At 42.2% G+C, this 27,011-nt stretch overlaps 1 protein-coding gene across 1 annotated transcript in view; it reads left to right on the forward strand.

Annotated features, from left to right (window-relative positions):
- The window catches only part of ADAMTSL1 (ADAMTS like 1), a 434,468-nt gene extending 407,687 nt beyond the window's left edge, over window positions 1-26,781 (forward strand). Inside the window, exons 26-28 of the mRNA XM_060014779.2 lie at window positions 21,405-21,514; window positions 22,309-22,529; window positions 24,003-26,781. Of these exons, the coding sequence (XP_059870762.2) occupies window positions 21,405-21,514; window positions 22,309-22,529; window positions 24,003-24,109 (438 nt within the window). The 3' untranslated portion in view covers window positions 24,110-26,781. The remainder of the gene's footprint in view (window positions 1-21,404; window positions 21,515-22,308; window positions 22,530-24,002) is intronic.
- The last annotated feature ends 230 nt before the right edge of the window (window positions 26,782-27,011 follow it).

A 27,011-nucleotide genomic window follows, 5' to 3' on the forward strand; every position in this document is an offset into this window, starting at 1 on the left:
TGGCTCTATCAATTTACATTCCCACCAACAGTGCAACAGGGTTCACTTTTCTCCACACCCTCTCCAACATTTGCTGTTTGTAGATTTTCTGATGATGCCCATTCTAACTGGTGTGACGTGATACCTCATTGTAGTTTTGATTTGCATTTCTCTAATAATTAGTGATGTTGAGCAGCTTTTCATGTTCTTCTTCTTCAGTATGTCTTCTTTGGAGAAATGTCTATTTAGGTCTTCTGCCTATTTTTGGATTGGGTTGTTTGTTTCTTTAATATTGAGCTTCATGAGCTGTTTATATATTTTGGAGATTAATCCTTTGTCCGTTGATTCATTTGCAAATATTTTCTCCCATTCTGAGGGTTCTCTTTTCATCTTGTTTATGGTTTCCTTAGCTGTGCAAAAGCTTTGAAGTTTCATTAGGTCCCATTTGTTTATTTTTGTTTTTATTTCCATTACTGTAGGAGGTGGATCAAAAAAGATCTTGCTGTGACTTATGTCAGAGAGTGTTCTTCCTATGTTTTCCTCTAAGAATTTTATAGTGTCTGGTCTTACATTTAGGTCTCTAATCCATTGTGAGTTTATTTTTGTGTTTGGTGTTAGGGAGTGTTCAAATTTCATTCTTTTACATGTAGCTGTCCAGTTTTCCCAGCACCACTTTGAAGAGACTGTCTTTTCTCCATTGTATATCTTTGCCTCCTTTGTCATATGGATTACTTGACCATAGGTGCGTGGGTTTATCTCTGGGTTTTCTATCTTGTTCCATTGATCTATGTTTCTGTTTTTGTGCCAGTACCATATTGCCTTGATTACTGTAGGTCTGTAGTATAGTCTGAAGTCAGGGAGTCTGATTCCTCCAGTTCCGTTTATTCTCCTCAAGACTGCTATGGCTATTCGGGGTCTTTTGTGTCTCCATACAAGTTTTAAGATTTTTTGTTCTAGTTCTGTAAAAAATGCCATTGCTAATTTGATAGGGATTGCATTGAACCTGTAGATTGCTTTGGGTGGTACAGTCATTTTCACAATATTGATTCTTCCATTGCAAGAACATGGTATATCTCTGCATCTTTTGGTATCATCTTTAATTTCTTTCATCAGTGTCTTATAGTTTTCTACATTCAGGTCTTTTGTCTCCCTAGCTAGGTTTATTCATAGGTATTTTATTCTTTTTGTTGCAGTGGTAAATGGGAATATTTCCTTAATTTCTCTTTCACATTTTCGTCTTTATTGTATAGGAATGCAAGAGATTTCTGTGCATTAATTTTGTATCCTGCAACTTTACCAAATTCATTGATTAGCTCTAGTAGTTTTCTGGTGGCATTTTTAGGATTCTCTATGTATAGTATCATTTCATCTGCAAACAGTGACAGCTTTACTTCTTCTTTTCTGATTTGGATTCCTTTTATTTCCTTTTCTTCTCTGATTGCCGTGGCTAGGACTTCCAAAACTATGTTGAATAATAGTGGTGAGAGTGGACATCCTTGTCTTGTTCCTGATCTTAGAGAAAATGATTTCAGTTTTTCACCATTGACAATGATGTTTGCTGTGGTTTGTCATATATGGCCTTTATTATGTTGAGGTAGGTTCCCTCTATGCCCAGTTTCTGGAGACTTTTTATAACTGGGTGTTGAATTTTGTCAAAAGCTATTTCTGCATCTATTGAGATGATCATATGGTTTTTATTCTTCAATTTGTTAATAAGGTGTGTCACATTGATTGATTTGCGTATATTGAAGAATCCTTGTATCCCTGGGATAAATCCCACTTGATCATGATGTATGATCCTTTTAATGTGCTGTTGGATTCTGTTTGCTAGTATTTTGTTGAGGATTTTTGCATCTATACTCATCAGTGATATTGGTCTGTAATTTTCCTTTATTGTAGTATCTTTGGTCTTAGTATCTTTGGTCTTAGTATCAGGGTGATGGTGGCATCATAGAATGAGTTTGGGAGTGTTCCTTCCTCTGCAATTTTTTGGAAGAGTTTGAGAAGGATGGGTGATAGCTCTTCTCTAAATGTTTGATAGAATTCACCTATGAAGCCATCTGGTCCTGAACTTTTTTTGTTGGAAGATATTTAATCACAGTTTCAATTTCATTACATTTGATTGGTCTGTTCATATTTTCTATTTCTTCCTGGTTCAGTCTTGGAGGTTATAACTTTCTATGAATTTGTCCATTTCTTCCAGGTTGTCCATTTCATTGGCATAGAGCTGCTTGTAGTAGTCTCTTAGGATGCTTTGTATTTCTGCGGGTGTCTGTTGTAACTTCTCCTTTTTCATCTCTATTTTATTGATGAGTCCTCTCCCTCTTTTTCTTGATGTGTCTGGCTAATGGTTTATCAATTTTGTTTATCTTCTCAAAGGACCAGCTTTTAGTTTTATTGATCTTCACTATTCTTTTGTTTCTATTTCATTTATTTCTGCTCTGCTCTGATCTTTATAATTTCTTCCCTTCTGCTAACTTTGGGGGTTTTTTATTCTTCTTTAGTTCCTTTAGGTGTAAGGTTAGATTGTTTATTTGAGATTTTTCTTGTTTCTTGAGGTAGGCTTGTATAGCTATAATCTTCCCTCTTAGAACTGCTTTTGCTGCATCCCATAGGTTTTGGATCGTTATGTTTTCATTGTCATTTGTCTCTAGGTATTTTTTGATTTTCTCTTTGATTTCTTCAGTGATCTTTTGGTTATTTAGTAACGTATTGTTTAGCCTCCATGTGTTTGTGTTTTTTACATTTTTTTTCCTGTAATTCATTTCTAATGTCATAGCATTGTGGTCAGAAAAGATGCTTGATATGATTTCAATTTTCTTAAATTTACTGATGCTTGATTTGTGACCCAAGATGTGATCTGTCCTGGAGAATGTTCTGTGTGCATTTGAGAAGAAAGTGTAATCTGCTGTTTTTGGATGGAATGTCCTATAAACATCAATTAAATCTATCTGGTCTATTGTGTCATTTAAAGCTTCTGTTTCCATATTTATTTTCATTTTAGATGATCTGTCCAAGTGAGGTGTTAAAGTAACCCCACTATTATTGTGTTACTGCTGATTTCCTCTTTTATAGCTGTTAGCAGTTGCCTTATGTATTGAGGTGCTCCTATGTTGGGTGCATATATATTTATAATTGTTATATCTTCTTCGTGGATTGATCCCTTGATCATTATGTAGTGTCCTTCTTTGTCTCTTGTAACATTCTTTATTTTAAAGTCTAGTTTATCTGATATGAGAATTGCTACTCCAGCTTTCTTTTGATTTCCATTTGCATGGAATATCTTTTTCCATCCCCTCACTTTCAGTCTGTATGTGTCCCTAGGTCTGAAGTGGGTCTTTTGTAGACAGCATATATATGGGTCTTGTTTTTGTATCCATTCAGCAAGCCTGTGTCTTTTGGTTGGAGCGTTTAATCCATTCACGCTTAAGGTAGTTATCGATATGTAGGTTCCTATGACCATTTTCTTAATTGTTTTGGGTTTGTTTTTGTAGGTCCTTTTCTTCTCTTGTGTTTCCCACTTAGAGAAGTTCCTTTAGCATTTGTTGTAGAGCTGGTTTGGTGGTACTGAATTCTCTTAGCTTTTGCTTGTCTGTAAAGCTTTTGATTTCTCCATCAAATCTGAATGAGATCCGTGCTGGGTAGAGTAATCTTGGTTGTAGGTTCTTCCCTTTCATCACTTTAAGTATATCATGCCACTCCCTTCTGGCTTGTAGAGTTTCTGCTGAGAAATCAGCTGTTAACCTTATGGGAGTTCCCTTGTATGTTATTTGTCGTTTCTCCCTTGCTGCTTTCAATAATTTTTCTTTGTCTTTAATTTTTGCCAATTTGATTACTATGTGTCTCGGCATGTTTCTCCTTGGGTTTATCCTGTATGGGACTCTCTGCACTTCCTGGACTTGGGTGGCTCTATTTCCTTTCCCATGTTAGGGGAGTTTTTGACTATAATCTCTTCAAATATTTTCTCTGGTCCTTTCTCTCTCTCTTCTCCTTCTGGGACCCCTATAATCTGAATGTTGTTGCATTTAATATTGTCCCAGAGGTCTCTTAGGCTGTCTTAATTTCTTTTCATTCTTTTTTCTTTATTCTATTCTGCAGCAGTGAATTCCACCATTCTGTCTTCCAGGTCACTTATCCGTTCTTCTGCCTCAGTTATTCTGCTATTGATTCCTTCTAGTGTGGTTTTCATTTCAGTTATTGTATTGTTCATCTCTGTTTGTTCTTTAATTCTTCTAGGTCTTTGTTAAACATTTCTTGCATCTTCTCAATCTTTGCCTCCATTTGTTTTCCAAGGTCCTGGATCATCTTCACTATCGTTATTCTGAATTCTTTTTCTGGAAGGTTGCCTATCTCCACTTCATTTAGTTGTTTTTCTGGGGTTTTATCTTGTTCCTTCATCTGGTACATAGCCCTCTTCCTTTTCATCTTGTCTATCTTTCTGTGAATGTGGTTTTTGTTCCACAGGCTCCAGGATTGTAGTTCTTCTTGCTTCTGCCGTCTGTTCTCTGGTGGATGAGGCTATCTAAGAGGCTTGTTCAAGTTTCCTGATGGGAGGGACTGGTTTGGGTAGAGCTGACTGTTGCTCTGGTGGGCAGAGCTTAGTAAAACTTGAATCTGCTTGAGTGCTGATGGGTGGGGCTGGGTTCCCTCCCTGTTGGTTGTTTGGCCTGAGGCAACCCAAGACTGGAGCCTACCTGGGCTCTTTGGTGGGGCCAATGAGAGACTCTGGGAGGGCTCACACCAAGAAGCACCCCCCAGAACCTCCACCGCCAGTGTCCTTGTCCCCATGGTGAGCCCCAGCCACCCCCCACCTCCGCAGGAGACCCTCCAACACTAGCAGGTAGGTCTGGCTCAGCCTCCCCTGGGGTCACTGCTCCTTTCCCGGGGTCCCGATGTGCACACTACTTTGTGTGTGCCCTCCAAGAGTGGAGTCTCTGTTTCCCCCAGTCCTGTCGAAGTCCTGCAATCAAATCCCAGTAGGCTTCAAAGTCTGATTCTCTAAGAATTCCTCCTCCCATTGCCCGACCCCCAGGTTGGGAAGCCTGATGTGGGGCTCAGAACCTTCACTCCAGCGGGTGGACTTCTGTGTTCTCCAGTCTGTGTATCACCGAACCAGCAGTTATGGGATTTGATTTTACTGTGATTGCGCTCCTCCTACTGTCTCATTGTGGCTTCTCCTTTGTCTTTGGATGTGGGGTACCCTTTCTGGTGAGCTCCAGTGTCCTCCTGTCGATGATTGTCCAGCAGCTAGCCGTGACTCTGGCATTCTCACAAGAGGGAGTGAGAGCATGTCGTTCTACTCCGCCATCTTGGTTCCTTCCTCTGGTGATGCGTTAAACAGTGTCAGTACAAAGATACTCTCTCCAAGTATTTTTATTTCCAGGAGATGTTTCCTGTCTTGGCTGCAAAGCACTGTATCATGCAGGCCTATGCTGAGTACAACCAGTCTATCCTTTTTTCATCCTTTGTGCTTAGTCTAGTTTCACTTGCTCATAGGGTACCACATGTGGAGGTACTGCACTGGGCTCTTCACATGAGAGTTCCTAGTGCAAAATGACTGCACCAGCACCTCAGCTTAGACACTGCCGATGACTGTCTCTCTCTCCAATTCTGAATGATAACTTTGCTGGGTAGAGTATTTTTGATTGGAAGTTTTTTTCTTTCAGCACTTTGAAGATACTGTGCCACTCCCTTCTAGCCTACCAATCCTGCTGAAAAATCTGCTGTAGTCTTCTGGGCACTCCCTTATACCTAACAAGTTGTTTTTCTCTTGCTGCTTTTGAGATTCTCTCCTTGTCTTTAACTTTTGACGTTTTAATTATGTCTTTAATTATAATGTCTCTTTTGGGTTTATTTTATTTGGAACACTCTGGGCTTCCTGGAACTGGATGTCCATTTTCTTTCCCGGAGTAGTGAAGTTTTCAGCCATTGTTTCTTGAAATAAGTTTTCTGCTCCTTTCTATCTTCTTTTTCTGTGACCCCTATGAGCTGAATGTTAACGTGTTTGATGATGTCCCACAGCTCCTTAAGCTATCTTCACTGGGTTTTATTCTTTTTTTTTTTTTTTTTTTTTTTGGCTGGGGGGTGAGTTCCACTGCCTTGTCTTTGAGTTGACTGATGCTTTCTTCTGCTTCATCTAGTCTGCTGTAGTGTATTTTTCAGTTCAGTAACTGTATTCTTCAGCTCTGTGCCTTCTGTGGTACTTTTTTATATTTTCTATCTCTTTGTTGAATTTCTCATTGTGTTCATCCATTCTTCTCCCTAGTTTTATGAGTATCTTTATGACCATTACCTTGAACGCTTTTTCAGGTAAATACCTTAGCTCTATTTCATTGAGGTCTCCCCCGCCCCCCACCACACACTGAGGTTTTATCTTGTTCTTTCATTTGGAACATATTTCTGTTTCTTCATCTTGCTTAACTCTTTGTGTTGGTTTCCATACTGTAGATGAAACAACCACCTCTCCCAGTCTTGAAGGAGTGGCCTCATGTAGGAGGTGAACATTGTCTTTCAACTCTGTCCCAGCTCTTGGTCATCTCTCAAACCTTTGTGCTTGTCACAGCAGCCTATTATATTTTTAATAGCTCACAGTGACCAGGTGATCAGTAGTATTCCCTGGATGGCAGCTGCACGTATCAGGGGTCTAGATGAGTATATAAGCTCTTTCCTAAGAGATACTGGAGCAATGCAGAGGGAGAGTGCAAAGACAGCATCCACAGCCTACATTCCTTGAGAGTAGTTTTGTAGTCCAATAGATGTGTGCCAAACCTGAAGCCTGCCCCTCAGGCCATAGCTCCAGTACAAATAAAGAGGATTCCTCCACAGAAAGGCTGGGGGATGTTCCTCAGTCTGCTGTGTGCACAGTGCCCTAGGGGTGGCAGCTTTCCAAGAACCAGCTATCTGATTGCCACAGTCCCATGGGACACTGAAACTCAAGCTCCCCTGATCACCTGAGCCAGGCAATCAAGGGGCATCCCTGGAGTGGCAGCTGCAAAAACTAGTGCACCAGACATAAAAACCAGGGCACCAGCTGCATGTAAAGCTCCCCTCCAGGAAACATGTGCTCTGGAGCACAGCAGAGGGAGAGTGCAAAGTTATTGCCTACCCTCTGAGGTCTCTAGAAAGGATTACAGTCAGTCCCTAGATGCATGTTTAATTAGAAGTCTACCTCTCAGACTGCAGCCATGATGACTGGCTAATAAGGCTCCTTCATAGATATACCAAGGTTCTGGCTCTGTTGCCTCTTGCTGAGCCCTAGGGGTGATAGCGGTTTAAGAACGCTTTTCTCCATTGGTTATAGTCCTGTAGGACCCACAAGCATACGCCCCACTGGCTGTCAAGAGTCAGGCTATGTAGTGGTGTCCCCTGGCAGCAGACAGTGGTTTGGGCTCCTTGTGGGGTGACATTGATTATTACAGCTCCTTGGGACCAAGAATTCAAACTCCCCTAGCCTCCAGAACCAGGCAGTCAAGAGGCCTTCCCTGGGCAGCAGCCACAAAGATTGGGGCACCAAATACATGCGAAAGCTCCCTTCCAGGAGATACTGGTGCTCTGGAACATGGCAAAAGGAGAGTGTGAAGATGGTGCCCACAAGTCTCAGTCCTGGAGAGTGCTCCAGCAGGCTTCTAGATTTGTGTGTTAAATTAGATATCTGCCCTCAAGCTGATGCTTTAATATAAGCAGGTGAGCCTCCTTTACTTTAAGTCTGGGTATGATCAGCTGTCTCTGAGTTGGGTCCTGGGACGTAAGCTGTGAGCCCCATTGGTTTTCCAAGTTAGATGTTGGGGGGGCTCATCTCTCAGATACAGGTCCCAATGTAGAGTTTGAACCCTTTGCTCCTTGGGGAGAAGCTCCAGGTTTTGAGTTTTCTCCCAATTGTTGGTCACCTCACTGGGGGCAGGGTTTATGTCCCAGTCCCTCCTACTTGCTTTGATGCGGTTTTCTTCTTGTTTGCCTAATGTGTGGTTGTCACTCAGGCAGCCTTTAGGATTTTTTAAGAAGAAATTGTTCCATATCTAGATGTAGACTCAGCGTATCTGTGGGAGGAGGTAAATTCAGGATTTTCCTGTATCATCATCTTAAACTGGAACCCCAAATCTTGTGTTTATTGACATTTTTTTACCAAGAGGCTCCAGGTTTCACCAAATGCTTAAAGAACCTGAAAGGCTACCAACCACTGAAGAAGCATTTAAGGTAAAAGCAGTCCTCTTGGTCAGGCAAATATGTCCAAAGCCAGTTACTGCTCCTTCTGCTACGGCCAAATATACCAAAGTCTTGCCAACCACATCTTTTTGTCTGACCAGGTGATGCTAGGAGGTATGAACTGAGCAGATAAAAGAGTAAGGCTCTGAAGGATCCAGCATGACAATGTTGTTCACAAACACACAAAGGGTAGGGAAAATGTAAAAATGCCCCCTTGACATGGACAACTGGGAAGTCCTTTTCTTTAAATTATTGTGATAAAATATACATTTTAACTATTTTAAGTGTACAATTCAGTGGCATTAAGTACATTCATATTGTTGTACTACCACCACTATCCATCTTTAAAACTTTTTCATCATCCCAAACTAAACTCTGTACCCATTAAACAATAATTCCCCATTATCCCTTTCTCCCCGTCACTGGTAACCACTATTCTACTTTGTTTCTATGAATTTGACTACACTAGTTTAGTGGAATCATACAGTATTTGTTCCTTTGTATCTGGCTACTGTCACTTTAATGTTTTCAAGATTCATCCATGTTGTAGCATGTATAAGAACTTCATTCCTTTTTAAGGCTGAATAATATTCCAGTATAAGTATATATCACATTTGTTTATGCATCCATCTGTCACTGGGCATGTGGGTTGTTTCCATCTTTTGGCTATCATGAATAATGCTAATATGAACATGTTTGTATAGTATCTGTTCAAGTTCCTGCTTTCATTCTTTTGAGTATATGCCCCGAAGTGGAACTGCTAAATCATATGGTCATTCTATGTTTAATTTTTGAGGAACTGCCATACTGTTCTTTATAGCAGCTATATCATTTCACATTCTCACCATCAGTGCACCAAAGTTCCAATTTTCCCACATCTTCAATGCTTGTTATTTTCTGGGTTTTTGATAGTAGACATCCTAGTGAATGTGAAGTGGTATTGAGCTGTGGTTTTGATTTGCATTTCCATAATTACTAGTGATGTTGAACATACTTTCATGTGTGTGTTGCCCATTCATACATCTTCCTTAGTGAAATGTCTATTCAAGGCCTTGTGTTTGTTGTTGAGTTGTACTTCTTGATATATCCTGAATATTAATCCTTTATCAGATTTATGATTTTCAAATATTTTCTCCCATTCTGTAGGTTGCCTTTTCACTCTTTTGGTAGTGTCCATTGATGAAGAAGAGCTTTTAATTATGATGATGTCCAGCTTATCTAATTTTTTCTTGTGGCCTGTGCTTTTAGTGTCATAGTCAAGAAATGATTGCCAAATCCAATAACATGAAGCTCTTCCCCTCTGTTTTCTTCAAACAGTTTTAACGCTTACATTTAAGTCTTTGATCCATTTTGAGACAATTTTTATATGGTGTAAAGTAAGGATCCAGCCTAATTCTTTTGCATGTGGATATTGTTTTGCCAGAACCATTTGTTAAAAAAGACTGTCCTTTCCCCATTAAAAGATCTTGGCATACTTCATCTGACTATATATGCAAGTTTGTTTCTAGGCTCTCTATTCTGTTCCATTGGTCCACATATCTGTCTGCATGCTAGAACTACACTGTTTTGACTACTCTGAATTTATAGTAAGTTTTAAAATCATGAAGTTTAAGACCTCCAACTTTTTTTTTTTCAAGATTGTTTCAGCTATGTGTCTTTAATTTCTTTTTATAGTTTTCCATGTACAAGTCTTTTGCCTCTTTGGTTATTCCTAGGTATTTTATTCTTAGTGCTATCATAAATGGAATTGTTTTCTTAATTTCCTTTTCAGATTGTTCATCATTCATTTATAGAAGTGCAACTGATTTTTATATGCTGATTTTGTATCCTTCAACTTTGAGTTCATTCATTGGGATTTTAAGGGTTTTTAATGTATCTCTGTGAACGGTGATAATTTTGCTTCTTCTCCTTTCCGACTTGGATGGCTTTTTTCTTTTTTTTCTTGGTTAACTGCTCTGAACTTCTAATACTATGTCCAAGAATGCTGAACACTGCATTCTTGTTCCTCATCTGAGGGGAGAAGTTTTTAGTCTTCACTATTGAGGATGATGTTAGTTGTGGGTTTTTCATATATGGTCTTTATTATTTTGAGGTAGCAGTAGTTTCTTTCTACTCCTAGTTTTTTTAGTGTTTTTATCATGAAAGGATGTTGAATTTTGTCAAGTGCTTTTTCTGCATCTGTTGCGATGATCATGTGTTTTTTCCCTTCATTATGCTAATGTGGTATATTATAGTGATTTTCATATGTTGAAACATCCTTACATTCCAAAAATAAATCCTACCTCTTCCTGGTGTTTATTCCTTTTATTATGCTGCTAAATTTGGTTTGCTAGTATTTTATTCAGGATTTCATCATCAATAATCAGAAGAGATATTATTCTTTAGTTTTCATTTCTTATAGCAGCTTTGTCTGGCTTTGGTATCAGGTATTGCTGGCCTCATAGAATGAGTTACGGAGTGTTAGTGTTCCCTCCCCTTCAAATTTCAAGAAGAGTTTGAGAAAAATTGGTATAAATTATTTTTTTAAATATTGGGTAGAACTCACCAGTGAGGCTTTCTGGTACAGGGCTTTTCTTTGTTGGGAGGTCTTTGATTACTGATTCAATCTCCTTACCACTCTTAGGTCTAGTCATATTTTTATTTCTTCATGATTCAGTCTTGGTGGGTTGTATGTTCCTATGAAATTGTCCATTACATCTAGGTTATCCAATTTATTGGTGTATAGCTGTTCATAGTACTCTCATTTAATATTTTTTAAATTTCTATAAAATCAGTAGTAATGTTGACACTTTCATTTCAGATTTTAATAATTTGAATGCTCTATTTTGTTCGTAGTCAATGTAGCTAAAGTTGTCTATTTTGTAGATCTTTAGAGAGAACTAATTTTTGGTTTCCCTGATTTTCTCTACTGTTTTTCTATTCCTTATCTCCACTCTATCATTTCCTTTCTTCTACTAGCTTTGGGTTTAGTTTGCCCTTCTTATTTCAGTTCCTTAAGGGCTGAAGTTAGGTACTTTGAGATCTTTCTTTTTAATTTTTTATTTTATATTGGAGTATAGTTGATTTACAATGTTGTGTTAGTTTCAGGTATACGGAAAGTGATTCAGTTATACATATACCCATTCTTTTTCACATTCTTTTCCCATAGGTTATTACAGAATATTGATAGAGTTCCCTGTGCTATACAGAAGGTCCTTGTTGGTTATCTATTTTAAATATAGCAGTGTGCACATGTCAATCCCAAACTCCCAATCTATCCCTCCCCCACCCCACCCTTCCCCTCTGGTAACCATAGGTTCATTTTCTAGGTCTGTGAGTCTGTTTAGTAAATAAGCTCATTTGTATCATTTTTAAAGGTTCCTCATATAAACAATATCATATGATATTTGTCTTTCTCTGATTTATTCACTTAGTATGATTGATAATCTCCAAATGACATTGCTGCAAATGACATTATTGCCTTCTTTTTAATGTTTGAGTAATATTGCTGCACATGACATTATTTCCTTGTATACTGTATTGCTATAAACTTGATCATGTTTGTGATCAATTTAAGAAAACTGAAATCGTATCAAGCATCTTTTTTGAAACAACGCTATGAGAGAGATTAGAAATCAATTACAGAAAAAAACACAAACACGTGGAGGCTAAACAAACAATATGCTACTAAACAACCAATGGATCACTGAAGAAATCAAACAGGAAATCAAAACATACCTAGAGACAAATGACAACAAAAAAAAACGCTGACAATCCAAAACCTATGGAATGTGGCAAAAGCAGTTCTAAGAGGGAATTTTACAGCAATACAATCCTACCTCAGGAAACAAGAAAAATCTCATATAACCTTACACCTAAAGCAACTAGAGAAAGAAGAACAAACAAAACCCGAAGTTAGCAGAAAGAAAGAAATTCATAAACATCAGAGCAGAAATAAATGAAACAGAGATGACAAAACAATAGAAAAGATCAGTGAAACTAAAAGCTGGTTCTTTGAGAAGATGAACAAAATTGATAAACCTTTAGCCAGACTGATCAAGAAAAAGAGGGAGAGGCCTCAAATCAATAAAATTAGAAATGAAAAAGGCGAAGCTACAACGGACACCACAGAAATCCAAAGGATCATAAGAGTACTACAAGCAACTCTATGCCATTAAAATGCACAACGTAGAAGAAATGGACAAATTCTTAGAAAGGCCCACTCTCCCAAGGCTGAACCAAGAAGAAATAGAAAAGATGATCAGACCAATCACAAGTGCTGAAATTGAAACGGTGATTTAAAAACTTCCACGAAACAAAAGTCCAAGACCAGACTGCTTCACAGGTGAATTCTATCAAACATTTAGAGAAGAGTTAACACCTGTCCTTCTGAAACTATTCCAAAAAATCACAGAGGAAGGAATATTCCCACACTCATTCTATGAGGTCACCAGCATACCAAAATGAGACAAAGATACCAAAAAAGAAAGAAAATTACAGGCCAATATCACTGATGAACATAGATGCAAAAAACCTCACCAGAATACTAGCAATCTGAATCCAACAATAAAGGATCGTACACCGCGATCAAGTGACATTTATCCCAGGGATGCAAGGATTTTTTCACTATCCTCAAATCAGTGTGATACACCACATCAACAAATTGAATTAAAAAACCATGTGATCATCTCAATAGATGCAGAAAAAGCTTCTGATAAAATTCAACACCCATTCATGATTAAAACTCTCCAGAAAGTGGGCATGGAGGGAACCTACCTCAACATAATAAAGACCACATATGACAAACCCACAGCTAACACCATACTCAGTGTCAACAACTGAAAGCATTTCCTGTAAGGTTAGGAAGAAGACAAGGGTGTCCTGTCTTGCCACTTTAATTCAACATAATCCTGAAGTCCTAGCTGTGGCAATCAGAGAAGAAAAAGAAAAGGAATCCAAATGGGAAAAGAAGTAAAAATGTCACTATTTGCAGATGACAGGATACTATATATAGAAAATCCTAAAGATGCTACCAGAAAACTATTGGAGCTCATCAATGAATTTGGTAAAGTTGCAGGATACAAAATTCATACACAGAAATCTCTTGCATTCCTATACACTAACAATGAAAGATCAGAATGAGAAATAAGGAAACAATCCCATTTTCCATCTCATCAAAAAGAATAAAATACTTAGGAATAAACCTACCTAAAGAGACCAAAGACCAGTACTCTGAAAACTGTAAGATGCTGATGAAGGAAATCAAAGATGACACAGACAGGTGGAAAGATATACCATGTTCTTGGATTGAAAGAATCAATATTGACAAAATGACTCTACTACCCAAGGCAATCTACAGATTCAGTGCAATCCCTATCAAATTACCAATGGCATTCTTCATAGAACTAGAACAAAAAATCTTAAAATTTGTATGGAGACACAAAAGACCCCAAATAGGCAAAGCAATCTTCAGAAAGAAAAACGGAGCTGGAGGAATCAGGCTTCCTGTCTTCAGATCATACCAGAAAGTTAGTCATTGAAACAGTATGGTACTGGCACAAAAACAGAAATACAGATCACGGAACAGGAAAGAAAGCCCAGAAATAAACCCACGCATCTATGGTCAATTAATTAGACGATGTAGAAAAGATAGTCTCTTCAATAAGTTGTGCTGGGAAAACGGGATAGCTACATGTAAAAGAATGAAATTAGAAGATTCTCTAACACTGTACACAAAAATAAATGGAAAGACTTAAATGTAAGACCAGACACCATAAAACCCTTAGAGGAAAACACAGGCAGAACAGTCTGACATAAATCACAGCAGTATCTTTTTCTATCTGTCTCCTAGAGTAATCGAAATAAAAACAAAAATAAACAAATGGGACCTAATTAAACTCAAAAACTTTTGTACAGCAAAGGAAACCATAAACAAAATGAAAAGAGAACCCACATAATGGGAGAAAATATTTGCAAACAATGCAACCCACAGGGATTAATCTCCAAAGCACACAACCAGATCATGGGGCTCAATATTAAAAAAAACAAACAACCCAATCAAATGATGGGCAGAAGACCTAATTAGACATTTCTCCAAAGAACGCATACAGATGGCCAACAGGCACATGAAAGGATGCTCAACATCACTAATCATTAGAGAAATGCAAATCAAAACTACAATGAGATATCACCTCACACCAGCAGAATGGCCATCATCAAAAAGTATAGAAACAATAAATGCTGGAGAGGGTGTGGAGAAAAGGGAACCCTCCTGCACTGTTGGTGGGAATGTAAATTGGTACAAGCACTATAGAGAACAATATGTGGGTTTCTTAAAAAACTAAAAATAGCACTACCATATTATCCTGCAATCTCACTCCTGGGCATATATCTGGAGAAAACTGCAATTCAAAAACATACATGCACCCCAATATTCATTGCAGCACTACTTACAATAGCCAAGACATGGAAGCAACCTAAATGTCCATCAGGAATGGATAAAGAAGACGTGGTACATATATACAATGGAATATTATTCAGACGTTAAAAAGAAAGAAATAATGTCATTTGCAGCAACATGTATGGGCCTGGAGATTATCATACTAGGTGAAGTAAATCAGAGAAAGACAAATATCATATGATATTGATTATATGAGGAATCTTTAAAAATGATACAAATGAACTTATTTACTAAACAGAAACAGACTCACAGACTTAGAAAACGAACCTATGGTTACCAGGGGGGAAGGGTGGGGTGGGGGGAGGGATAGATTGGGAGTTTGGGATTGACATGTACACACTGCTATATTTAAAATAGATAACCAACAAGGACCTTCTGTATAGCACAGGAAACTCTACTCAATATTCTGTAATAACCTATGGGAAAAGAATGTGAAAAAGAATGGGTATATGTATAACTGAATCACTTTCTATATACATGAAACTAATACAACATTGTAAATCAACTATACTCCAATATAAAATAAATTTTTTAAATTAAACTATTTAAAAATAGATAAACAAGAAGGACCTACTGTATAGCCCAGGGAACTATATTCAATATCTTGTAATAACCTATAATGGAAAAGAATATGAAAAATTATATATATACACATATATGAATCACTTTGCTGTATACCAGAAACACAACATTGTAAGTCAACTATACTTCAATTTTTAAAATACATTAAAAATAATAAAGTGAGTCTCTTGTAGATAGATTGCCAATCTATGCCTTTTGATTGGAGAGGCTTGTGTTTTCCATTTACATTTAAAGTAATTACTGATAAGGAAGGACTTACTTTTCCCACTGTTATTTGTCTTAGGTGTCTTATAGCTTCCCCCATTCATTACCTTCATTACTGCCTTCTTTGGTGTTTAGCTGATGTTTTGGTTTTGGGGTTTTTTTTGAGTATAGTCTGTAGGTATTTAATTTGTCGTTGCTCTTGGAATTACATATAACATTCTAAAGGTATAACAATCTAGTTTTAATTTATAGCAACTTAACTTCAACCACACACACAAACTCTATTTCTATAGAGCTCTGTCCCCTTTCCTATATGTTAATAATATAAAAGTTACATCTTTATACATTGCATATCCACTTACAGATATATAATTATTTTTAATGCATTTTGTCATTTAAATCCTATAGAGAATAAAAAGTGGAGTTACATACCAAAAGTATAATACTAATTTTTATATTTGCTCATGTTTTTACATTTGCTCATGTATTTACATTTGCTGGCAATCTTTATATCTTATGGCTTGGAGTTACTGTCTTGCATCCTTTCATTTTAACCTGAGGGTCTCTCATGTTTCTTATAGTCAGGTATAGTGGTAATAAACTCCCTCTCATCTTATCTGCAAATATCTTAAGTTCACCCTCATTTCTGAACGACAGTTTCACTGGATATAGAATTCTAGGTACATAGTTTATTTTTTTTCTTTTCAGCACTTTAAAGATATAATTCTCCTACCACCTTCTGGCCTGCAAGGGTTCTGCTGAGAAATCATCTGCTAATCTTTTTGAGGATCCCTTGTACCTGATGAGTCTATCTTGTTGATTTCAAGATTCTTTGTGTTTATTTGTAAGACAATTTCATTATACTGTATCTCAGTGTGGTTCCCTTTGAGTTTATTCTACGTGGAATTTGTTGAGCTTTTCGGATTTTTAGATTTGTATCTTTCATCAAATTTGGGAAATGTTTGGCAATTATTTCTTCAAATGATCTTGCTGCCCCTTTCTCTCTCCCTCCTTCTTCTGGGACTCCTACCTGTGTATATGTTGGTCCCATTGTCATGTCTTTTCTTTCAGCTAATTAGACTCAATAATTTCAATTGTCCTGTTTTCAGGTTTGCTAATTGTTTCTTCTGTGTACTCAAACCTGCTGTTGAACTCTGCTAGTGAAATTTTCAATTCAGATATTGTATTTTTTAGCTCTACAATTTGTTTAGTTTCTTTTTATAACTACTAACTCTTTGTTAATATCATTTTTTCTGATTTCCTTTATTCATGTTTTTCTTTAGATCTTTTAACATGTTTATGATGGTTGTTTTAAAGTCTTTGTTTAATACATTTGATGCCCTGCTTCTTTAGGGCTGGTTCTGCCACTTCACTTTCTTCCTTGAATGGGCCATGATTTCCTGTTTCTTTGAAGTGCTTATGATTTATTCTTGGAAATTGGGCATTGAAAAAAACAGACATCTCTCCCAGTCTTTGAATATACTTTCTCTGTGCCTGTGCACACCTTCCCTGCTTAACTGGGTGTTCTCTGAACCGCGGGATCAGCCTGAGATGAAAGCTTAAGGTCTTCTCAGATCTTTCCTGAGCATATGTCTTGCCTGGGCCTGCTTGTGACTTTCAGAATTCCCCTTTATATATGGCTGCTTTTGAATGTCTTAATTTCCAAGATGGTCTCACCCCAGGTTGTCCCCAGGGCCTTAGGTGGTCTATTGCATGTCTCCATCTGTAATCTCCTGCCCCAAGTGTCTGTAGTCCCCTTGCAGCTTTCACAAGTAGCGGCTGCCACTTGATACCTGAGTTAGATGAGACAGAGACCAGTCCTTCAGGTAGCCCTCTGACAGACAGGATAGAACATTACATACTGCAAATAGGATCTTCTCTGCTCCCTACAGATGGTGGGAGGAAAATGGGCTACTGCTGCCTCTAGACCAAAACTGCCATGCTATATACCCTGAGAAAAACCATAATTCAAAAACATACATGTACCACAGTGTTCACTGCAGCACTATTTACGATAGCTAGGACATGGAAGCAACCTAAATGTCCATCAACAGATGACTGGATAAAGATGATGTGGCACATATATACAATGGAATATTACTCAGCCATAAAAAAAGAACGAAATTGAGTTAGTTATTTGTAGTGAGGTGGATGGAGCTAGAGTCTGTCATGCAAAGTTAGTCAGAAAGAGAAAAACAAATACCATATGCTAACGCATATATATGGAATCTAAAAAAATGGTACTGATGAACCTAGGGGCAGGAATAAAGACACAGACATAGAGAACAGACTTGAGGACATGGCAGGGGGCGGAGGGGAAGCTAGGACAAAGTGAGAGAGTAGCATTGACATATATACACTAACAAATGTAAAATCGATAGCTAGTGGGAAGCTGCTACATAGCAAAGGAAGATCAGCTCGGTGCTTTGCGACGACCTTGAGGGGTGGGGTAGGGAGGGTGGGAGGGAGGCTCAAGAAGGAGGGGATATGGGGACATATGTATGCATATGGCTGATTCGCTCTGTTGTATAGCAGAAACTAACACAACATTGTAAAGCAATTATACTCCAATAAAGATGGGGGGCAGTTTTCTTTATTGGGCACTTGCTAGGTTGCTGTAGGCCTTTGACTTTTTCAGAATTCCTATAAGATTAGTTCAGCCAGTTTCCAGTTGCTTTTTGATATTTCTGTGTGTGAATGAGGACTTAGAGCTACCTAGTCTGCCATTTTGCTGATGTCTTTTGACCACAACTGGGAATTCTTGAAGGAGTGATATGTCTCCGGGAGCCCTATTTCTTCCACTCTCATTTGTTTCTCTACTCATTGCTGGTTTGACTTCAGTGCCAACTGCCACGCTGAAACTGCCCTTCACGGGGTCACCAGTGCAGCCTATAAGTCAGGTTCCATTGGGTACTGCCAATTCTTACTCTATCTTGTTTGTTCTTTTTGACACATTTTGATACTACTGACCCTTTTTCCTTTCTGGAAACTCCTTTGTTGGTCTCTGTGAATACATTTTCTAAGTTCTTTTTTTTCTCCTTTCCTGCAGTTTAATTCCTTTTTTTCTCCTCTTCCTGCAGTGTCCCTCAGGGTTCTGCCCTAAGCCTTTTCATCTCATGCTTTCCCTCCCCTTGGGTTATACTACCTATGACTCCTAGCCACCACTGGTCTACTGATGACTTTCAAATGGCTAGTGTTTAGCACAGCTCTCTTTTAAGTCACAGATCTATATATCCACCTGCTTAATGAACATATATATTTGGATATTTCACAAACATCTCATACAAAACATCTTCAAAACAGATTCTTATCTTTATGTTCAGTCCATAAACCCGAGACTCATCTTAGCTCCCTCCCTGTCTTTTATCCCCGTCAAGGCACCACTGAAGCCATGCGAATCATACTTTCATAGAATCTCCTCTCCAGTTCCATTGCCCAGTGCCTTCATTTTGATCAGCAAAATTTGTTACCTAGATTACTTTCTCCAGTCTATTCACTTTCCAATTCAATTACTGTACTGCTGACAGAATGATCTTTTTAAAGAGTAACTCTGATGGTGACACTCCCACTTAAAAACCTTTCTAGGTGCCTCCCCTCCCCCACCCCAACAAAGTGGCATTCATAAGAAAATCCAAACTCCTCAGACAGCAAACTCCTCAGACAGCTTACAATGTTTCTCATGATCTGGCACATGTTTTACAGCCACATTTATAATTCTACCTCTCATATAATTCTCCTGCAAACATTCCAGGGCTGTTTTTGCCATCATTCTTTCACATACGCTTTTATGGAACACATTCCCTACCCAAGGCAGGTGCCTCATAAATGTATGCTGGATTAAAAGAAGAATGTTGAATTATTACATGAAGCCAGGTTGTTAGAACTGAGAAGGTGGTCTTAGTTCTACTTAGACCAAAACCAGCATGGTTTTCAAAGACTTCAAAGAGGTAGGAAGATGAAGGAATAGATCTTTGAATGACACTCTTCCAAAAGGATTTTCTTGTCAGAAACTATTATCATTTTCATTCTTACAGGAGTGGAATATGGAGGTTTGGTGGGCATCTATAGTTTGAATCACATCCCAACAATATATCACCAATGCAAAAATATTAAAAGGGGGGCTTACCTGGTGGTGCAGTGGTTGAGAGTCCACCTGCCAATGCAGGGGACACAGGTTCGAGCCCTGGTCCGGGAAGATCCCACATGCCGCGAAGCAGCTAAGCCCGTGCGCCACAACTAATGAGCCTGCGCTCTAGAGCCCGCAAGCCACAACTACTGAGCCCACGTGCCTAGAGCCCATGCTCCGCAATGAGAAGCCACCGCCATGAGAAGCCTGTGCACCACAATGAAGAGTAGCCCCAGCTCGCCACAACTAGAGAAAGCCTGAGCACAGCAACGAAGACCCAATGCAGCCAAAAATAAAATAAATTTATAAAAAATTATATTAAAAGGATTTTGAGATCAAGCAGTTCCCTGTAATTTGTAATGCCTCAAGGCTTGCTACTCTTTGAAGTGTGGTCCATGGACCAATAACATTGGCGTTCCCTGAGAGCCTTTAGAAATTCAGCATGGATGAATTCAGATGGGTGAACAGAGTGAGAAATTCAACAAAGTGATGATAGAAAATATTAAAAAGTACCAAATAGAAGTCAGAGCTGAAGAACACATTAACTGAAAATTGTTTAGGTGTTCAACAACAGACTACATGAAGCAAACAAAGGCTCAGTGAATTAGAAGTCAGGGCAGTGGAACTCACCTAATCAGAGAAGGAAAAAAAGTGATGCTAGATTAAAGGGCTTGCATTACATAGGTCCCAGAAGGAAAAGAAAGTGAGAAAGGGGCAGAAATACTGTTTGAAGAAATACTGAAAGATTCCCTAACCTGGGGAAGGAACCAGACACCCAGCTCCAGGGCTCCAAATAGGGCTCCAAATAAGATGAACACAAAGAGGTCATAAATAATCCCACATGTATACGGTCAAAAAGAATGAAATCTTGCCATTTGCGACAACATGAACGGACCTCAAGGGCATTACGCTAAGTTAGAGAAGTCATACAGAGAGAGACGAATACCAAATGATCTCTCTTATATGTGGAATTTTTTTTTTTTAAAAAAAAGCAAGCTCATAGATACAGAGAACAGATTGGTGTTGCCAGAGGCGGGGGTGGGGTGTGGAAATAATGGGTGAAGGGCTCAAAGACTAAAACAATAAATAAAATGTTACACAAAACAGGATTGCTGCTTATAATTTTAAGGGTCAACAGCTCCCCTGTGGACCCCTAGGAGTCCAGATACTTCCAAGTTTAAGAGCCCTTGCTCTAAAGTGACCTCCGAGGGATGTCTGTCCCTTTACCCTACTCAAATAGCAGGTGTTTCGTATTTTACAGACACCATCGTTGGTGGCGGGTTTTGCCACGATGGTCTGGCTCTGCCAGCCCTGGGGAGAGCTTAACGATCTCCACGAGCATGGACTAACTATACACACCTAAGTCTACCTTTGTTCAGCCACCCTTGGTTTATCCTGGAGAAAATGAAACCAAAGAAAGGAAAGAAATCATGGACTTGGTTTCTTGGACGAATTTAGCAAGAAAACAATAAACCAAATTACCCTCTGGACTGAAGGAGGGAAGGAAGAGGGGCTTATTTAGAGGTGTTCAACTCTAAAGCCTACCACCACATTCCTAGTCCATTATGCCAAGATTAACCTTCCATATGGTTACTCTGGGAGGGGGCTGACATCTCTGACTGGCTCTATACTGCCATTAGCCATTTGCTAGCAGAATACTCACAGACCACAGCAAAGCTAAGCCTCCCACTATGGACTAAGCAAAAATGTGCTGGTGGATATCCTTTAAGTTGGTGTAAAGAGGGGCAAGATAAGTGATCTCAGGGCCTCAAACAAGCCCCTGCACAAGGATCTTTTGCCCCACGCAGCCTGGGCATTGCAGCCTGTCCTGTGACTTGGCTAACGTGTGTGTCACCTGTTTCTGCTTCCCAGTGCAACGGGCCTTGCGTCGGGCCTCGCCTCGCCGTGCAGCACAGACAAGTCTTCTGCCAGACCCGGGATGGCATCACCTTACCATCAGAGCAGTGCAGCGCCCTTCCGAGGTAAGAGAGAGCCAGGGACTGCCTTTCCCCAGGCCCTGTGTCAATAGCACGGAAAGACGGTGGTAAGTAAACGTTTCTCCTCCGACCTTCCATGGTCCCAGCGGTCACCTCCATTCTCCCCAGGTCACTGGCCTCCTAGAGGTAGATGGCTCAGTGGTGGCCTCGTGCTTACTGAATGGGCCAGGCTGGGCTTTCCCCTTTCGGAGATGGAGAGAGAATGCAGAGGATGCTGTTCCTCTGAGGAGGCCTGATGGCACAAGAGACCCGTGCTGGCTACAGGGTGGGCAGGAGGTCAGGTCCACAAAGTGGGCACCAGACCCCAAGGGCTCCACCAGCCTCTCACTCTTGTCCACCTCCCTCTAGAAGTTATGCTGAGACCCCTGTCCCCAGGTCTCAGCCTACCATTCCTATCCAGCCCCCAGCCCCTGTCATCCTTCCTTCCCTCGGGGAGAGGGCTCATCACCCCCCCCCCCCCGGCTAAGGTCCCCGCCCCTGAGAGCGGCTCTGCTGTCCCCCACCCCGGTAGAGCTCATTCTCAGGTCATCCAGTGACACGGACATTGTAGAGATGAGCAGACAGAGGCCCAGTGAGAGGAAGGGGTCTTCTGAGACCCTACAGCCGTTCAGTAACAGAGCAGAGATCAGAACCCAGGGCTGGCAGCGCTGGGAGTTCTGAGAACTGGGAGTTCTCAGGGATACCTGAGGTTTTGGGGTTTCCAGTACTGTTTTCACATCAGCTCCCCTGATTCATCCCCCAGAGAGGCAGACCCTAATCCTGCCACCCTCCTACCACAGGCCCGTGAGCACCCAGAACTGCTGGTCCGAAGCCTGCAGCGTACACTGGAGGGTCAGCCTGTGGACCCTGTGCACGGCGACCTGCGGCAACTACGGCTTCCAGTCCCGGCGCGTGGAGTGCGTGCACGCCCGCACCAACAAGGCAGTGCCCGAGCACCTCTGCTCCTGGGGGCCCCGGCCCACCAACTGGCAGCGCTGCAACATCACCCCGTGTGAAAACAGTACGTTCCAACCCCACAGAGCCTTCTGCAGATTCCCCACGAGGCGTCAGGTGCAGCGGGCAGTCCCCGGAACTCAGCCTGAGCATAGGGCAGTGGACCAGCTTTCCCAAGGATCCTGAGCTAGGGCTGGAGTTGTTTATTTTCAGAGGGTGCATGGGTGCATGCAGGCAAGCAAAGGTGCATGCGAGGATATACATACACGTGTCCAGGCCACAAGAGATGGCTGGGTGTGGCCCAAGGGCTCCATCCTGGCCCCTGAGACAGCCAGGTGCCTTTGGCCAAGTGCTGGATGAAATCAGCCTCCAGCTCACCTACGGGAGTCTGGCTGGTACCCAGAGGGGACAACTAAACAATGGCTCTTGGGGAGAAAGCACTGTTTGCGCCCAAGCAGCACACAGAGCACCTCCCGCTCAGCCAACCCTGCACCCATCACGGCTCTGCGTCTCACAGAACGAGGACCTGCCGACCCCCACCCTCCTTCGCAGCCCCGTGGGCACCCACCGGTCTGTGCAGGAGCCACACCTGGGATCTGATACTCATTCACTCCCTCTTCCCTCAAGTCTAGACCCCTCCTCCTTAGCCCAGCACCAGCATTTGTATCCCCATTGGGTGAGGATCTATGTTTTTCTCCCTCTGGACCCAAAACAAATTGGAGGTGCTTCTCCACAGGGAAGGAGACAAAGCATGAAGCAAAGAAAAGGGAATTTTTAAATGTTGCTGTGCCGTTTCCCCCGCAAACAGGGCCACACTGAGCCTCAGATTCCCCACGCCGAGCACATGCCATGTAGGCCAACAGGGCCAGTCCTTTTTCTACACGGGGTGGGATCGTATATGTCCTCTCGTGTGATGCTGACCCATCTCTGTCAGCTCCCCATACTCAGGACCACCGTTCCACGAAAGTAGTTCAGACTTACTATACTAACCACAGGTGTCCACGGCCCGAATCCACGTCAGCCTGTGCCAATACCGAACTAGGACGCCACGGCGCGCTGGTAGGCATGGTGAGGGGAAGGGGTAGAGAGGCTCGGGAGAGAGGACGAGCACATGAAACTTCACGGGGGAAAGGAAGGCTCGCGTTACAGGGAGTGAAGCCACCAGACAGGTCCTCACTTGCACACCACCCCGAAGTGGAGCAGAATTTAGTCCTTCTGGGAAGCAGCTCAAGGAGGAAAAGCATCAATCAGTCAGACACTCAAACGCCATGGGAAAAGGGCCCCCTGCCCAGGAGGTGAGGCGGTCCTGAGCGCCTTCAGGAAGGAAGGGGGCTATCGGTATTCGGCCCCCAGTCGCAGCCTGAGCTGCCCCCATGGTTGGCAGCCTGGGGAGCAAATGGCCAAGCTCCACCGGAGCAAGGCCAGCCCAGAGGCCTCCAGCACGGGTGTCTGGTGCCCAAGGCAGACCCCAGGAGGCACCCGGTGGCCACGGCTGTTACCGAGCCTCCGTTTCACCTCTCCTTTCTGTCCCCTTTCCCAGTGGAGTGCAGAGATACCACCAGGTACTGTGAGAAGGTGAAACAGCTGAAACTCTGCCAACTCAGCCAGTTCAAATCTCGCTGCTGTGGGACTTGCGGCAAAGCGTGAAGACAGGATGCGGGGAGAACGCTACCCTGGCAGCACGGAGGACTCACGCAACCACCTTGGACAGAACTTAAGCTTTCTTCGTTTTATTTATTTATTTCCCCCTCTCCACCCTCCACCACACACACCCTCGTCAACCTCCTCCCTTGCCCTTCCCCCTCCCCAGACATGAGGACCCCAGCATGTCTTCTCTCTCAGTTAGCTGGAGGACAGAATGAGGGGACAGGACAAGGACGGAGGTCTAACGGAGGTTGCAGAGCAGACCGGGCCAGACAGAAAGAGCTCCCTGGAAGAGCCAGCTCCCTCCCCAACCTGGGTCCCAGGGAGACCTAGGAAGAGGCCAGCACAGCCCCCCGGGGCCAGCAGGGAGCCAGAGCCACGGTAGACGGGAAAGAGAGGCAGAAGGGGAGGGTGCCAGAGGGTTTGTGAAGCATCGGTACTGACTCCGGACAGCCAACAGCATCTCTCCTGGCAGGAGACGGTTAAGGCAGGGGAGGGAGGACACCATCCATGCTGAGAACCCAGCCCAGGACTCAGCTCTTCCAGTGGGGGGCACAGAGCAATGAGAACTCAAACCACGGTGGAGGTAAAGGGGAGCCAATCCAAGTAGGCCTAAAGCGCACAGCGATGCAGAAAACGAAGTGGGGAAGGAAGGGACAGAAGCACAAAGAAGCCTGTGCAAGTTCCTGAGAGGGGGAGCAAAGGGGACAGGGGAGCGAGCGGGCAGCCACACGAGGCTCTGAACCATGAGCCCGAGTGCCTGGTGTACCAGTGCAGGCTCAGGGGAGTCTGCGGTGCTCAGCTCTGCTGCCCCCAGGAAGGCACAGCCCTGGGGCCCGGGCCGCGTGCAGGAGGTATGCCCTCCCTGCAGCGGAGAGGGGTCCCCGAGCGAGCCGCTCTGTGAACTTCTGCCCCTTCCCCCCGTGGCAGAGCTGGTGAGACAGCGGCGGGGCCTAGCTGCGCAGTCAGGCCACCCCTGGCATCTCCGAATCAAGCATCCCCCAGCCCGGAACGAACTGCTGACCTGGGCCAGGGTGTTTCGCTCATGAGTAGGCTGGGTTTCCTGCCTATATGGTTTTTACTGCTCCACCTGAGGGCCAAGGACTGGGGTCAGCTGGCCAAAAACCAACCCACTATTCAAGTTGCCAGGGTATCCATCAGACGAGAGCGACCAGGGCACCCGTGGAACCGCAGGCTTGCGTGGGGCCCTCCTGGGGCACGGTGACGGCTGCCCTGTATTCAGACAACAGGCCGGGGCGGGGCGATGGGGCACAGAGGCAAAGCCAAAGGATAACTAAAGCTTCCCAGACGCTCCTCAAAGGCTTTTCAACCCATTCCCTCCACACAGTGGAATACTATGAACTCTACCAGAATTAAAATACATTGGTTTTGCTAACTCAGTGGGCAAAGCGGCACACACACTCCAGGAATGCCCGTCAGCTACAGCAACGTGGCTGCAGCAAAGTGGCAAAACTGAAAATCTGGGACATCGTGGCTCATTGTCAATGAAAGTGCTCACTCAGCAGAGCGGTTTGGGGGCGAGTGATTTTGGCCTGCGCCCCCCAATCCCAGTGGCCACCATTTAGTAGCAGCTGGGGCAGAGCAGGGTGGCCGGAGTCACTCACCCCTCAGCCGAACCGCCCCCTCACATACAGACTCGCAAAACGTCACACACCTCGGGGCCACCACTGACATCAGGGCTGCATTTTCTAGCCAGCCTGGAAGTACAAGTTAGTGGGGGAGACATTACGCTTTGTGTTCTCCCCAGGTGAGCTATGGACAGTTAAGGTGGTTCTTTCTTCCTCACCACAATAATGGGCTCTAAGAAATCATGTTCCTAAAAATCAGTGTAATGTTTATTTAAAATAAAAGAGAATGTTTTCTATGTATATCTTTTGTGAATATTTATTAGGATTTCCTGTATAAAAAAGTGCAATATTAATAATTGTACATTGTCTTCCAGAAAAAAAAACAAAATATTTGGGGGACTTTTTATTAACTTCCTGCAGTTGTGTTCCTGTAAACTCGGTGGTGATTATTGTATTGTTCCTATTTTTAACAGAACCTGATGTTTAACTCTGGATCCATTCGCTGTGTACAGAATACATTGTAAAAGCTAGCACAGGATGGCAGGGCAATAAGAGGGGATTCGTTTGTGACACAATAGTTATGCACGGAATGTGCAAGACAGATTCCATACTACTACTAATGTGGTTGATACTATCTAGCTCAATAGCTATGGAAAACCAATGGCCAATATTTACATTTCCTAAATAGCAGGTGTCCTCCAGCTCCCCCACGTGTCGGGTTGTAGCAGGTGGAGGTGGGTTTCAGAGTGAGCTTGGAGGACCTAGGTTTGGGGCGGGCAGCAGCGTGCTCCTTGCATGAGATGAATGTACATTTACTGTCTGTTCTGTGAATTGTGACTCGGCAGCACCAGAAGATTATTAGGGCTGCTGAAGAATGTGGAAGGCAGCACTTCCTCCCCTAAAACACAAAACTCTATTTATATTTTTTGTACAGATAATACAGCTTATTTATTTAAATCTTGTCGTCCGAGTCTCTATTAAGCTCAGCCTTCCTATCTTGTTTTGGGCAGGGGGGTGAGGCTGGTTCCCAGTCACTTATGTGAGTTTGCATGGGAAGCCGGGGGCCATGAACCCAGAGGAGCTAGATGTGCACAAATTGAGGCTTACTGCTGTCTTTGACAATCATCTCATTTATGACCCTGTGTGTCAGCAGACCTCGGAGAGATGGAGGATTTGGTTCCAGACCACTGCAGTAAAGCAGATATCACAATAAAGGAATTCCCACGAAGTTTTTGGTTTTGCGGTGCATATAAAAATTATGTTTACACTACACTGTAGTCTATTAAGTGTATAATAGCATTATGTCTTTAAAAACA

This window comes from Delphinus delphis, chromosome 6 (assembly GCF_949987515.2).
Source record: "Delphinus delphis chromosome 6, mDelDel1.2, whole genome shotgun sequence".
NCBI lineage: Eukaryota > Metazoa > Chordata > Mammalia > Artiodactyla > Delphinidae > Delphinus > Delphinus delphis.